This window comes from Branchiostoma floridae, chromosome 5 (assembly GCF_000003815.2).
Source record: "Branchiostoma floridae strain S238N-H82 chromosome 5, Bfl_VNyyK, whole genome shotgun sequence".
NCBI lineage: Eukaryota > Metazoa > Chordata > Leptocardii > Amphioxiformes > Branchiostomatidae > Branchiostoma > Branchiostoma floridae.
In genome coordinates, this window is record NC_049983.1 from 8,479,015 (window position 1) to 8,495,706 (window position 16,692).

At 39.1% G+C, this 16,692-nt stretch overlaps 1 protein-coding gene across 1 annotated transcript in view; it reads left to right on the forward strand.

Moving 5' to 3' along the window:
• The window catches only part of LOC118415317 (aminomethyltransferase, mitochondrial-like), a 57,245-nt gene extending 40,728 nt beyond the window's left edge, over positions 1-16,517 (forward strand). The window contains exons 7-8 of the mRNA XM_035819823.1: positions 1,724-1,762; positions 14,664-16,517. Coding sequence (XP_035675716.1) covers positions 1,724-1,762; positions 14,664-14,842 — 218 coding nt within the window. The 3' untranslated portion in view covers positions 14,843-16,517. The remainder of the gene's footprint in view (positions 1-1,723; positions 1,763-14,663) is intronic.
• Positions 16,518-16,692: the final 175 nt, after the last annotated feature.

Below are 16,692 nucleotides of genomic sequence, written 5' to 3' on the forward strand. Positions count from 1 at the left end.
TCACTGACTGTTTCCAAAATCGTAACCAGTTGCTTGTCAGTAACTCCTTTTGGCATATCTTATTACCTGGATGCAGGGCTCTAGCCAGCGGCCGTTTTTCCGTCAATTGACGGAAATTTGCTGCGTGTGATGGAAATTTTTTTAAACCAATCCGTCAACCTTGACGGACAAAAATCCCTGGTGGAAGCTACAGGCGGCTTGGGGACGCTGTCCACGGTCGTAAAAGCCACACACTGTTTGTTTTGCTATTGTTATGATTGTTGACAATGTGTGTCGGCGCCCTTTTGCATACGATAATCTCATTAAAACCCGTTTTTCAAGGTCTCCGTTCCGTCTTTCTAACTTGATTTTCGCGGTTTTCGCGACAATGGGAATTGGTTGACGGAAAAAAATTTCGAGCTGGCTAGAGCCCTGCCTGGATGTCTAATCTTCATTGAAGTAAAATTAAGATTAATTGCATATACTAAGAGGACTGCAGGAACTGCATGATACTCAAGAAATTATAATTCACAGAAGAACGGCATCAGCCTCAACTTTTAATTGAAGATTTCTTCCTGTAGGCAGTCTTGACTTATGAGACGTCTGGGCAGACTGACCTTCACATGTATTATTCATACCTTGTACATCAGGACCCAGAAAATTACATTCCCTTCTTGTGAGGTGACAACTTACCTGGCACTTTTCTGCTTGTAATTGCGAGCTTGAAGCCGTCCCACGGGCCCAAGTCGTTGTTGATGTTCCATAACCGAATCAAGCGGGCCCGGGTAAAGCAATTAAGTGCAGAATTGGACATGATTCCCGTGAGAAGGCAATCTTGCTGCATCTTTGCATAGAAGAAGTTTGGGAAACTAAGGCGCTTGTGTAAACTTTATTCATGTCGTGCTGTAAAAGATTCACGATACATTAATGTCTGAATCACCTCACCTATCCCTTGACCTTCTAGTGGGTCGTTGAGGCACCATGACAGTTCGCTGAACTATCCTCCTCCACCTAACTCTGTCTTCCACCACTCGCATCGCTTCGGCTAGGCTTGAATCAGTAAAAAGAAAACTTGTTCTATAAAACTGGTTAGCAATTTTCCACACATTATAACTGTTGCAATTGATGTGAAATAAAAGTTTGATTTTTATTGAACTTTATTCTTTATTCTTTGTAGTTGATTAATGTTTACTGTATGAAGACACTCATACCAATATGTACTAAATTCACCAATAAAGCCAGCATAATGGTAGCCAAATAGGCGGTAATATACCAGAGTAAAGGACATTTGAATGTGGGCATGGAATGATATTGATGAAAAAGTAAAATGTCTCCTGAAATTTGTGCTGTTAGGCAGCCATATCCTGCAGACTGTGTGCCACTTAAACTGTGGGATACTGCTTCTGAACAGTTTGTTAAAAGGTCACTCAGTCTTTGCATTCTGGCTACCAGATCTGAATTTGTGCCTACTGGAAATACCATGAGAAATCCGTAAGGGGTGGTCAGAATATTTTCTTTACAATTAAAAGCTAATGATACATTGATCAAAGTCAAAGAAACAAAAAAAGTACCCAGTGTGCCTCCTATCTATCCCTTGATGAATGACAGTAAGAAATTTTTAAATCATTGTATTTGTATATGCAATCATGTACTGAAAATCATTGTGTTTTCTTAATGTCTGGAACAACAGCAGAACAACTCCTTAGCTTCATTGTGTTTTCTGTTTGTTTTTTTATTTGTTCAGCTGGTACTACAATCCTCAGTGAAGACGGAACAAGCATAGGTAAGTAGACAAGTCTTACATGAATCAAGATCTGTGCGCTGTTAGGGAAAAAAATTGTAGTCAAGCTTTTTACTTTAAGATTTGGTTAGATGGGAACTGTCCATAGTGCTGAAATCTTGTTTGCTTTCCAGAGGTTTGGATTTTGCACCAAATGTATATATATGAACTTAATTGCTCGACAATTGTACAGGATACAACATATGGCAACAACTACTGAACTACGTACATATACAGAACAACGAAACATCATCAAAACATAATTGGGTTTACAATACAGTCATGGGTGAATAATCTGGTCTCGCATTTGGAATAATGTACAGATATATTGACCCATTTATGCAGATGCTTGCGCAACAATGACAATGAGTATCAATGTACAGGTAACAAATGTCACAAATGTGATAACCTGATTTTGATGGGGTTTTCTATTATAGAGAAAAGACACTTGGAGATATTCCCTCATAAAACAGACAAGGTCTTCAGTTGGACTAATCATGACATATAAGCCAGACCCTACTTTCTGGTCTCCCTCTCATTCAGATTCTCCTGATAGACTGCTTGAACTTTGAAGCCTTGCATGATAAGGGTAACAGACAGCACCATTTGACATTTCTACCTTCAGTCTAACGATTAACCTTTCACAAAACTCTAATATAATTTCCTAAATTGGTACTGTCCATGGTGCTGAACGACACTTCAGAACATATGCAAGCAATGCAACAGACATCAGTTTTCAGTAAGGCCATGTTAATTTCATTATTTGTCAGTTTAGGCCACACCTATTTAATTTGTTGCTTCTCGAAATTCCCGACCCATTTTTTTTCGTCTTGGAAAAAAAAAATTTCACAAGAAAAATAATATAGGTTTTGCTATTGCTTTGCTAAGTCCAGGGGCACAGGCTTATAAACCAATCAGAGAGCTTCTTTGCAGTCACATGATCAGAAAAGTGGTATCAAATCAAAGGAAAAGATTCTTTGGATAAATTATGCCATGAAAAGCTGAAAACTTGACTACTTACCTTGTTTTTTTTCACCCCAGATTTTTTGCAATTTTTTTTCCTTTTTTTTTTCTATCGACCGCCCCAATATTTTCTGAAAAAATCTGAGAAGCAATAAATTAAATTCGTGTGGCCTTATTGAAAACATATCTGAAAAGGGATAATTATTTTGTTGAATGACAAAAAAAATTCTAAAGTTGACAAAGAAATGAAATAAATAAATGAAGATTCTATTATTCAACCTTCCTTGTGACTTGGATTTCATCATTATTTCAATTTATTTCATCATGATTTCATCATTTCAATTATTTTGTTGAATGACAAAGAAAATTCTAAAGTTGACAAAGAAATGAAAGAAAAAATGAAGATTCTATTATTCAACCTTCCTTGTGACTTAGATTTCATAATGAAGGACCTTTTCTTTTGCCAATCTTTTTTTTTGTCACATGCTCGCACCCGTTTTGAGGTTCCCAGAGGATGTCATCCATATAATGGCCATGTGAAAACCCTGGTTCATTTATTTTAAATGAACCAGTTTTAGAGAATTTCACATATCAATACCCTATCCCTGCGAACTTCATGACTGTACTATTGTTTGACTTCACATGATGAAAGAGATTAGAATATTGCCAATGCTTTGAGTCAGATTAGGCTCTACTACCATATGAAGGACATAATGAAATCACTTGATGACATTATAGCACAGTGATAGCCCTCTCCAGCCTTATCGGTGAAAATGCTCCCAGAATCAATATTACCCATTAAGTCTACAGATCTGTGTGAAGAAAAGCCAGGGCTCGAAATACCACCCACATACATGTACATGTATGTAGGTTAGTAGTACTGGTGCAAAGGTCGAATGGGTAGAGTGTTTGCCTTGTATTTGGTAGGTTGTGAGTTCAATCCCCGGTCGAGTCGTGGCAAAGACTTTAAAGATGGTACATGCTGCTTCTCTGCTTGGCACTCAGCATTTGGGAAAGAGTATGGAGTTAAACATACACACCACTACCAGTGGACTAACTCCCTGCTGTAGGGATTGTGCAAACGTTGTGTGGCTCAGGGCTACTGAAACAGAGATGGGTGCCGCCCTATGCACCATCTAGTGCAGGAAGGACTTTAACTAGCTACATGTATTAGGTTAGTGCAGGATTGGTACCCTGGATTTGTGCAGCTATTTCTGATGTCTACTTGCATGTGGTATTAGACCATATACTGGGTATATACATTATATTAAATTTATATAGATTTTTGTTTGAATTAATAAATGATTTTAAACAGTATCCAACTTTATGCATGCTTCCTGAAATCTTTTTTGACAGTTGACATCACAACTAAAAAAGTCATAGACAAAAAGGAAAAGAAGTTGAGTGTTGCAAGTAAACTTTTCTGGTACAAGTCAGTGCAGCTATTGTTGTTCTTTGTTTATTTTTATTTATCCAGGGTGACACGTTACCTGGCTGCCAATATTCAAAGTCCCTAGCGGGAACACCCTATACATACATGTATATGCAACATAAAGGTATAATCGATAAAGATATGAAATAAAATAAATGGTAATATAGTAAGAAATTAACTAAAGACAAAATAAGGCAAATCAATTGTACAACGTTAATCCAAATATAACTCAAAATCATAATTAAAATGAAATAAGAAATGGAAATTTGCATAGCCATACACAAAAGAAAGTATTTTGAGCCCTGGTTATTCCATTAGTCCTATATCTGTGTGAAGAAAAGCAATACTGCAGGGCACAGAAGACAGATTGTAAGCTGAATCCGAAGTTTCACTTCAGGCAGCCAGGCCGCGATAAAGCCTCACACTCTGTCAACGTCAGCCCCTCACCCACTTCAGAGGGTCGGGGATTTTCTGTGAAAGAAACCAATTGCAGAGCTGTGATGGGAAAGAAGTGGATGAAAACCCTCTTAATATGGACAGGGGGGTTTTCTTAACAAGGGAACAGGGGTGAGGCACTGTCATACTTCCTCCATGTGCCCTCTTACCATTGCATACATATTCTTACAAAAGAAATTTCAGATTGGCAATTTCTGACGGGCACACGTGGCCACTCTTCAACTGTAATTTTTCTGACCGTAATTTCACCCTCAGAAAGCATAGAAGGCTCCATTTTCATCTAAAAATTTTGAAATTGTAAAATGTTCCCTTCTTCTATTTTTTTCTGGAATGAAGCCCTTGAAATCTCATTTTAATTTGGTTCTGGATCTGAAATTTGTAGTTTTCCTCTTTAACTTCCTGACCATAATTTGAACATCAGGCAGCTTAGAAAGCTCAAATTTCTCACATAATTATCTAAAAGTGTGAAATATCCGTTTTCTCTATTTCGAGAATTAAACTGTTGTGGGATCTCTTTTTGTTTATCTTCTAGATCTGTAATTTGTAGCAGGTGATATCTTTTACAGATGAAAAATTTCTGTTGTATATAATGATAATAGAATAATTTTGATCTGCTCCCCAGAGTCTTTTTAATTATCTGAACCATATTAATCAAATTGTGTTGAAATTATTTGAGTGGATAAAGCTATAAACCAATTGCTTGGAACACCAAAGGACATAATTGATCCCATTTCCCCTCTATGAAAGACTTATTGTGTCCTCCCATTTTGCTGGGAAAATTTGACAAGCGGAACACCAACCATCAAAATGGGAAATCGATGCCGTTATTGGAGCAATCAGGAAACAGTTGGAAACACCCTGAGGTCCTCCTACTGAAGGAGGGGCTTGGATAGACTTTAAGATGTCGTCCTGATAAGATATTCAACCCTGGGGAGGTCGTAACATCAATAGTACATGTTTTAACTCGCTGGACATATTGCACCAGGGTGGCAATATCCATAATGGATTTTAACGGAACGTCAGGGAATCACTCAGCTGTGTCCGAGCTGTTTGTTTCCTTGTCTGAAGTTAATTGTCTTAGCAGGAGATCACATGACAGACTAGGGTTTACAGAAGAACAGGAGAAAGGGACTTGTGCATAATCTTTTTCGTTTAAAACCGGTAACTGATTTTGAATTTGGTGACTTTGCCAGTTTTAAAATAGAAGTGATCTTGCAAATTTGCTATGATCAATGCAGTTTCGGAACCGTCTTTGTTGATGTTAAAATTGGTGAGAATATCAATTTCAAAACAGTTTTGTTTCCCATTTAAAATTGGAAATTCTGCACATACATTCCTCTACTGTCACTCAAACTCTTCAGGATTCCAAAATCAACACCACGCCTCCAAATTGCTCCTGCTTTCAACACAATTCAGCAGGTTGGAGGTTGGATTTGTCCTTGACTTGATCCCTAGGAACCATTTTGATTGGTCCAATGTTGGTTTGACCTTGGAGCTGACCTCCCATCATGCTTGGCTACTCAGCTGTTTCACAAGTGCACAGGATCTTTATTGAAGGGTTGTCGGTGGAGTTATGGGTATAGAACAAGTGATTAAGGAAAGGTCAGGTTTCCATTTTGGTCCAGGCAAAAGATTATACCTCCTTTAGGAATTGAAAGTAAAAGGCTGAAGCTATTAAAGAAGTATAGAAAGGCCTTTCAAAGTGGAGACTCAGAGGTACAAAGCTACATGTATAATGCAATCGTTTGAAATAGGTTATTGAAGAGTCAAGTTATTTTGACTCAACAGAATTTGGCCTTTGGAAAAGACTGAGAAGGATCGTTGGGAACCATGTTAAATGGGAAGGAAAGCATCAAGAGGATAATAATGGGGCAAGAAAAATTGCATCAGAGTTTCATGAGGAAAATTTGTACAAAGATGAACTTGTACAAACTTTAGCGGTAAATAATGAATTTGGGATATATTTTGTTAATCTTTACTTGACAACGCTATTGAATTAATACTATTAAATGGAAGTGTCTCTTTTTAAAGACACACTGTTATATATACATGTAATCCTATTAGAAAGTTTTGCCAGTGTACAAATTTGTTTTGTCGTGCGTATTAATCAAAGAACAAAGGTACAGTAACTAAGAATGACAAACAATTAAGAGCAGTCATGGTTCGCACCAGTTACCGCCATCAGATTGACGTGTCCCAGTGTTTGATGTAAGAAGGGTGATTAATTTGTGGTTACGGATCTGTAACACTTCGGAGGGTCTCCTAATGGGGGTTCTATCCCAACTCCCTATCAGGCAATTCCCTCACAGCGGGGTGCACTTGGCTGCCTTCAGTAACCACCGAGAAAGCACGGCTGTTAAAAGGCAGTAGGGTAGTCATCCAACATCTCTTGAAGGTCAGAACAGGTACAGTCAAACCTGCCCAAGTCGACCACCCGGGGGACCGGACAAAAGCGGTCGATTTGGACAGGTGGTCGCTGAGAAGAGTATCGACTCAAAACATGCCTGATGCAAAGTATAAATGGTTTCCGTTGTGTTTAAGGGCAAAAGCAAGCACACTGCACGCACACAAAGAAGCGAGGTCTTTAATGTCAAATACAACACGCACACTGTAAATTGTAAATTTAACCCCAAGCTTTTATCGAGTTTTTATACGATACAGTGTTTTAAAGCTCAAGTATTTGTACACTACCGTTTTAGACAGTAAGGGAACTTTGATGCTGTCAGTTAACTACCAAAAAAGCCTTTATGCGTCGCTATGTTCTTGATCTGAAATAACTACGGTGCACCTTTTGAATTCGATGCCCGGTACGAGGGGCGTGCAATTAGTAATGGTCCTGACCCATTTCCCATAGCAGGAGATTAATGAAACTTGGCACAGTTATTATTCTTTCTCTTCATAGGAATCACCCAGAGTTATGCATTTCTCCCATCGTTTGATGCAGCTCTGGACACCGATTTTGTAGGACACCCCAGGTTGGTCCTCCAACTGATGCCTCATCAATGGCACAAGAGGGACGACCAGGTCTGGGAGCTGTTTCCACAGACTTCCAGCCACGTTTGAATTCAGGATGCCAGCGTTTTACAAGGTCATATGATGGGGCATCATCACCATAAGTTTCATTTATTTCATCAAAAGTCTTCTTTGGTGTGCGTCCTTTCAAATACAAAAACCGGATCACTGCGCGACACTCAACTGGTTCCATTTCACACCTGGTCCATTTCGCACCTGACTAAGTTCAAACACCAGTAAATCAGAAACCACAATTAGTTCAGAGCTGTCTTTTGCAACATAACCCATAGAGATATGAATTATTACACATACAAAATTTCATTTAGATCAGACAACTGGAAGTGGGTCAGAACCATTACTTATTGCACGCCCCTCGTACGTCCCGATAGCGTACTTACCCACGGGTGAATGTATACAGTACAGTTGGACAAAAGCACTCACACGTACAGATCTTCCTTAAAAAGGTATGAGCTACACAGATGTTTCTTAAAAAAGTATGAGGCTATATACGTTTCAGCATTCGTTCACTTTATTATGATATAGATTTTTAAAAAAAATTCTATAACAACTAATTATAAATTCGGATTTTCTGACAACGATTTCGGCACAAAATCGCGCTAGTTATCATCAAAAATCGATGAAAACCTCAATTTTGAAAATTATGCGGTCGTTATGGGTCCCAATTTGGGCCGGTCGCGGTCGCGTTGGCCAGGTGGTCGTTGAGTAAAGGTCGCTTAATGCTTAAGTCAATGGGAAAAAAAATCGGGACCGAGAAAAAGCGGTCGAAATGGCCAGGTGGTCGCTGAGAAGAGGTGGTCGCTCGGGCAGGTTTGACTGTACTGTAAAATGCATTTAAGTTCGCGGGGATTGAATTTCCCGGTAGCAGAAAAAGGACTTTTCGCGGTGGTTTTAAGTTCGCGGTAGCACCATGCACTGTAGTCTCTTACTGCCATGGAAAAATGTTCGCGGCGGTTTTAAGTTCGCAGTGAAGCAGCAGGTCGCAGAAACTGCGAACATTAAACCTCCGGGAAAGTGTCTACATTTACAGTATACGGGGAACATAAGATTATAGGGTATTGGGAAGTTTCTGAATCACGCTGCAGTAACCAGCAAATAAGCACGGCTATTAATAGGCAGTAGGTAGTCATCCAACATCTCCTGAAGGTCAAAACAGGTATACAGGGAACCTAAGATGACAGAGTGTTGTGAAGTTGCTGAATTACTCACAGAATGGGCAGCGATGCATCTTCGGTTTTGGTGCAGCTCTTGTAATTTGTATTTAGTAACCCTGTACAGTTCTCCAGGGAAGTATAATTCATTCTGAGTGCAGGAGAGTGGTAAATAATGGTAAACCCTGGCATTTACACATCACATTATTTCCCGTCCGCTCCAACAGTCTGGATCACCTTCAGCTTCCATCAAAGTTCAAATTTATAAATGCACTGACTTTGTTGGTTATCAATGTGCTCAGCTTTTGCGTAAAGATTTGGTTCGTTTGTTTGTTCCGCATATCTGGTCAACGGCCTGTGGGCATAACGTGCCAATTTTGTACAATTATATATATATTAGCTGTGTTGATCAACTCATGGGCTCATTGTGATGCTTTAAGTGTGGCTCTCCTCAAACACAGGACCTTTGGCTTTACATTGTATCCAAGAAGACATCCCTTACTCTAGCTACATACAGGTACTCATTTTCACTGTCAAGAGCTGAGCGGCAAAATAGGCGTAAAATGCCTTATCCAAAGGCACAACACTGGGGCCTGTTAGGGATTTTAACACAGATCCGCTAGATTCTAAGTCTACAACCCCAACCACATAACTCCCCTGTCATTATTATACTAGTTGTTAGATGGGTGCTGCACATGGTGCTGAAATAATAGTTGTATCTCATGATTTAGAAGCAATGGAAATATGACAAGTGACCAGTGTTTCTGATCACACCACTTCCATTTTTGGGTGATACCAATAAAGCGTGAGGTTTGAAGTTTGCCTGATCATGTATATTGTACACCTTTTGAAAGTTATCAAGCATACATACATATTGTAATTCTTACTCTATTAAAGCGTTGAAGCATACACAAAGTTGTGTTTCCAGTATTCTCTATCATGCATCCCATCAGACCAAAAGGAACAAAGCATTGCTAAATATTGTTTAAGAGTAGCATGGTTATCAAGCATACATACATATTGTAATTCTTACTCTACTTAAGCATTGAAGCATACACAAAGTTGTGTTTCCAGTATTCTCTATCAAGCAAAAAGGAACAAAGCAAGCTAAATATTGTTTAAGAGTAGCATGCCATATCTTGTAGAAAAGACTGAAGTTGTTTGTTTTTGTGGCACTGTGTTGATTTCATTTGCCAACATTGTCTCGCCGCTGTAACCACATAATGTGATAAATTAGGCACCTCTCAAGAAATTAGTGCCCATGTGTGACAATTTGGTAGATTGCCAGCAAATGATATGCTCACCCACTAAGTACATTAATGCAATATTGTACTTGATGGTGCCAAGTTTGCCTGGCTGTGTGATCACAGGTCATAAGTGATGGAAGTTTACCTTATGCCTGCTGAGGTAGTCTTATGGGCACTAAGCTTGTGACTACAGTAGGGATGTGCAATGGTATCCAATAACTGTACAGTACTGTAAAAGTCATTTAGGTACTGGTCCAAAATACTAGAACATCAATGTACCAGTACTGTACCTGCTGTGAATAGACTTAAATTCTGACATTGTGACTTATTTTGTTTGTAAAACATGTTGTCCCTACCACAAAGATGAAAATTTAGCATTGAAAAATGTTGAAAAAATTCTATGGTCATTGAAATCAGTGCCACATTTGATTGGTTGTCTGTATGCAGTTGAACCTGTATGATAAATGATCTATAGATAAACATTCTGTTAATCTTTAGTTTTTTTTCGTCATCATTGAAGACCACAAGTTACTTTGTCAAATAGTTTAGGTTCAGGTGCTGACCAGGTGTACCTTAACCTCTTTACTGGTACCTGATGATACATTTAGATTACAGGGCTAGGCAGCAGGGAAAAGGTGACCCAGTGTGTGTGTTTTTCATAGTGGTATATATGTAACTTTAAGTTTGGTTCTATGATATATGTGTCAGTGTAGGGATTGCAATCTGGCAGAATCACAGTCCGCCAGCATCTTGACAGAGGCTCTAGATCTGGTTGGGGACTCAGCAATTCTGCCAAATTGCAATCCCCTTCTTGACATATATGTATTATGCTGCAATGCTAATAAGTGATATGCCTTATTTTAGTTCACATGGTATACTATTCTGATGTATTTTGATTTATATGTCAGATTAGAGATTGCAATCACCGAGACAGACTCCAATCGGAATCTCTACCATGACATATAGATCATGATATGTAGATACTGCAATGTATGACCGTCAAAGTGAAATGCCTTGTTCTAGTTCATGGTATACAATTTTTATATATTTTGATTTATATGTCAGGATAGAGATTGCAATCACCGAGACAACTCCAATCGGAATCTCTACCTCAGATTGTAGTCTCGACCATGACATATAGATGACAAAGATAACTGTCTGTAATTTATGACCTTCCAATGGTAATAAGTGAAATGTCCTGTTTTTGTCATGATGCCATTCTGATGTATGCTGTTGATATCATTTGATAAACTTCCACCACAGTTCATTTCATTTCACCCGGGGCATTACTGACTTTTAGCACAGTGACTTAGCACATAGGTTCTAGTGTTAAACAATAAGACCATGTTGATTTGATTACATGTACATGGATGACATCCGTACTGACATAAACTTTTAGCCATCTTAAAAATCTTCAACCTTACTGTGAATCACAAAGCAGCTGCAAAGCTTTAAACACCTTTCTGCCATCTAACACCTTTAGTACAAATGTTAAGTTAGTTAACTTAGTCATAGGTAAAATCCTTCCCACCCTTCCATTGTTTTTTGGCAGTGGCAGTGACCATCTCTATTTTTATAGCCCTTGGCAGGGCTCTAGCCAGCTTGAAATTTCTTTCCATCAGCCAATTCCCATTGTCGCGAAAACAATATTCCAGGAGTTAGAGAGACTGAACTGAGACCTTGATAAACGTTTTTTTAATGAGATTATTGTATGCGAAAGGGCACCGACACACTTTGTCAACAATAATAACAATAGCAAAACAAACAGTGTGTGGCTTTTACGGCCGTGATCGGCGTCCCCAAGCCGCCTGTAGCTTCCACCAAGGATTTTTGTCCGTCGTTTTAAAATTTTTTCCGTCACATGCAGCAAATTTCCGTCAATGGACGGAAAAACAGACACTGACTAGAGCCCTGGCCCTTGGGCTGCACAGGCCAGTACAGCAGGGGGCTAGTCAAATGGTAGTGATGTGTGTTCAACTCCTGTACTCTTTCTCATAAGCTGGCTATGAGTACTTAGCACAGAAAACAGTATGTGTACCATTTATCAAGTCTTTGGTATGACCTGGCACAAAGCTCCTAAGTCTAAACCCATAACCAATATACCAATTACGTATGTAGGTGCCCAAATCCTACATGCTCCCAAACTGTCAAGAAGTTTCACTTCAGATTTTCTCCCACAACTGAGGAATGCACTACGTCTGAGATGATTAAGGGTTAAATTTTCTATGGTCACCTCCGGGTGAAGACGGCTATTAAGAGTCCACACTCCTGTGGACTGTATAACCATTACCTCTGAGCTTATCTCACATGTAGGGAAACCACTTTCCTCTGTGCAGCACCATTTCATGTTAGTGTCTCCCTAGGGCAGAGATGTCTGATGAAGATCCTTCTGTACTTTCAATAATTCATAAGGGAAAACTTCAGTACCCTAAAAATCAATGGGCGAACTGGCCTCCTGCTCGAGGTAAAAGTCATGAAGGCCTTTATTGTTCTTCTGGCAAGGAGACTCGTAAAAGTTTATCTTCAACTTGGAGTATTGATGTTGTTGTAAAGGGAAGCTCTTTATGTTTTAAGATGGCCATATAGGCATTGTTATGTTATGTCCTGTTGCGAACCATAAAATTGTATTGTGGCATTTTGAAATGGCTATTTTGAAGGTTAGTATCAATTGACAAAAAGAGAGTTTGTAGGTATATTGGGAATTGTTACACCATGTGTGCTAACAAATGCAACAAAGCTACATGTTATTAGAATGTAGTTTCATTTTTTTTATTTAGTCTAGATTAGAGTCATAGAGCTGTCCTAGGTACAACAGAACACACTTAAAGATGATTGATGTTAAGTCCCAAACTGTAACACTTAGGCCACACCAATTTAATTTCTTGGTTCATGGATTCGCTCGCTCCTATTTTTTCGAAAAAAAAAAATAAAAATAAAAATTACCACTCAGCAAATTTTCACCATTAATGAAGCCATTCACCAACTTTCTGGTGTAGCAAATTGGCCTTTATATTATAAGCTCCTTAAAGTGTGGGTACAGGTGCTGTTACTGTACAATAATAGTGTTTTTGTACTTTTTTCAAGCTGAAAACTTTTTTTCTTTATGTTTTGGATTAGTTGTTACCTTTACCCCAACCATTTTACAAGTTTTATTTTTATTTCGCCCTCTCGCTCCATATTTTTTATGAAAAAATCTGTGAACCAAGAAATTAAATTGGTGTGGCCTTAGGGATAGGCAAAGAAGGCCAGTTCAAGTTTAAGAAAGGAATGATTGATAGTATTGATTCATATTCAGGACCAGAAAAAAAGAAACATTAGCAGCATAAAAGGGAAAGTCATGATGATTCGGTGCATGTCAGCTTCGCCATCGGAAATCTAATTTCTCGACAATGAACCTGACATTCCTCCTGCCGGCCGTAATGACAGCGAGATGGAGGCAGTTTGCCAGAAATCAATCTTCCCGAACGCTCCACCTTTGAAGCCGGCGGAAAGCCGGTCCGCTAGGAAAGCTTTGGCTCTACAAGGTCATGATTTCATGAGCCCCACAAAAATTGAGCGATGCGTAGAGCATGCAGATATACCAGTGACTGTACACGTTTGGTCTGTGGCAGTTCAAGAGATCAGGCTGCAATCTTGTCGTAGCGAGCTGTATTGAGTACCAAGCAGGGAAGTCCTGTGACCTCATTTGCAGCAAAGTCGGTTTGACAAATTTTGGGACGGCTGTCCATGCATCTCTATACATGTGATGTTGCACTGGGCTGTTGTAAACTGTCGCATGTTACATGGACAAGCAGTTACAGTATTCAGAACTTGCATGCTCTGCATTTAAAGTAGTTCTTTACATAGTACACATCCTTGTGTTCAAGACTTATTCTTTCTTAAGTCTCCAGGATATTGGGGAGACAAGATAGCCTTGAAGATAGAGATTTTGTCTCCAGGCTCATCTTTCTATCATTACTACCCTTAATTCAGAAAGTCCTTAAACATCAGATCTTCAAATTCAATACATTTGCAGAAACAATTTTGCATAGAAGAAAAAACCTGCAATCCAGCAAACGAAAAGAATACAAGCTCCACATTTTAATCACAACTGCGTGTAAGAGTATCTCTAACAATGAACGGTACAAATGTAAATGTAGAAAACTGTTTTAAAAATTTCCTGAGACCATTGTAACTCACTTTTCGGTGGTTGGTTTATCCCATCCTCACACTCAGGGTTGACAATCACGGCAAAGCCTATGATATCACCCCTGACAACTCAGCCACAGTATTCGGTTATTAGGGGTGCCTTGCTTATGAATATTAATGAGCTTACCCTTATATGGGCAGTCAGCCGTTGGGGATCGGGCGTCGGCATGGTGAGCAAACAGAGCCATGGTAATACGTAAAATGATTGGCTGATAGCTTCCCAGCGGCCATTGCGGGACAGCTTTTTCCTGTTTAAAGCTCTCTCATCGCCTGTTCTCTGATTGGCTGGCAGCTGGTTTGTGGCGACGCCACCGGTACCCATATATTAACCTCAGGCAAGCAGAGGTGAAAACAGATGGAGTCTCTCTGACGACTCTGTTTCGCCTTTGCGTAGGAGAATGTTTATCCACTAATCTGCACACCTCTATGTGTTCCAGGTGTTGTGACCAGTGGTTGCCCCTCCCCATCGCTAAAGGAGAACGTTGCCATGGGATACGTGCAAACAGCGTTCGCCAAGGCCGGCACACCTCTGAAACTTGAGGTGCGCGGGAAGCAGGTCCCAGCACAGGTGTCCAAGATGCCGTTTGTGCCCGCAAACTACTACTACGGGAAATGAACCTAGTACACTCATAGTCATACAAACCTTTTTGAATCGTCTCATTCAATTTTTCAGTAATACAAATAAATAGAGCCAGGCCTGGACAAAGTAGATGAAATATTAGAAGTAATGTTGAGGGCTGAGAATCTGCTGCTAAGGTCAACAAAAAGATAACCTGGGTCTTGTAGCACAGTTTGTTTGGGAAGTTTTATATGTTTGCTATGGTTTTTGTAAAAGAATTCAAAAGTGCCAACTCACTACACTCATAATAGGATTAATTTGTTAATGGGGTCAACCAAGGACGTCTGATATAACGTCCTTGGGTCAACTCTGTATTTAGTAGTGGGTTACAGGTCATACTGTTGAATGGTCTTTGAATTTAAAGACATGATATTACGTATAATTTTCATGAGAGGGGAATAACATTTGGAGAGTTTCTTGCAAGTGCCATTAGCATAATTACATGTATACTGAGGGTCTTTGCATGATATTGTCAGTGAAACTGATAGAAAATGATTGTGAAAACTCCAAGACTTAATCACTGTGTGTGACAGTGATCAACTGTGTTGCTCTAGATTTTGAAACTTTCGCATTGGTTTTATCTTTGATGTGACGTCCACAAATCCATGACACCGAAAATATGTCTACCATGTATAGTTAATGTACTACACATACAGTATTGTTTCAATCATGAATTCAAAACAACAAAAACCTGTTTTTTCCTCCTTCAAGGAAATTAAACCACCACAAAAATAAATGAATTTACAGTATCATGTGGGACAGAATGGCTTTGATAGGCCAAACTACAACTCCCACAGGTATTAACCTCTCCATAAAGAGAGACACTCAGCTACAATCTGTGCTCTGTATTACCACTCAAGTGCCTTCAAAGTGTAATCTTAATGAGAATCTGTGGGTGTAGGTTTGTATTTGCAGAGTAGAAGTAGGTTAGATAAAGGTTTGGTATCAGTGGCTATCTACTAACGTATATGAAAGTGTTAACCCTCAGAAGACTACTGGTAACCTCTCAACTCCAATGGGGTTTTCTTTTCATAGGTTCATGCAATATTATTCAGTAGGTCGCAAAATACCCAGTAGTAATGTACAGAAGAAAATTAGCATAGCTGAAAACATATCAACAACTTTGAGTGTGCTCTGAAAACCAGTAAAAGATAAGGGTGAAAAAAGTGTTGCAAAAAAATTCAATGAACTGTGTTACCTTTTGTGCAAGCATGTTTTACCTGTTTTTCATTTCCCATTTTGTGCAATGCTGTTATCTTCTTATTGTCAATGTTACTCATAGAGTGATACTATTAATAATATTAAGGAATGAATACAATTTTTGTCAAACTTCCTAAAGTAAGTAGAAGTGTATCACTACAAGCCATATGTTTGACATAACATAGTATCAAGATAGATTTTATACCGCAGAATTAGTAATTTAGTAAGCTCTGTGTGGCTTATGCAACGTTACTCAAAGAGTCTATGGTTCATAGCTTCGCAATCTATTATCGAGGATGATAGCGTATGCTGTAATCTCACCATATGTTCCATAAAGTGAACATGCAATCCAAACATGTACAAGTCACAGCAGGGTGGGGTAAGATATACTGCCGTTCTGGTGCGTAGCAGACAAGGTTGTCCAAGCTGAAATGTATTACCTCAAATGGATGTATTACACAGTTAATCTCTCCCTTGTCTCATATGTGCTCTCTGTTTTATGCCACAGTCTGTTTCTCTTAATCCCTCTCACTAGAGAGGTTTATCATCAGGTGTGCAATTAGTGGTTCTGCATAACGTTCTAATGGTAGCCACAAAGTGCAGATAATGACTGGAAGATGCCAGATGACAGGTTGTGGGTGGCCTTT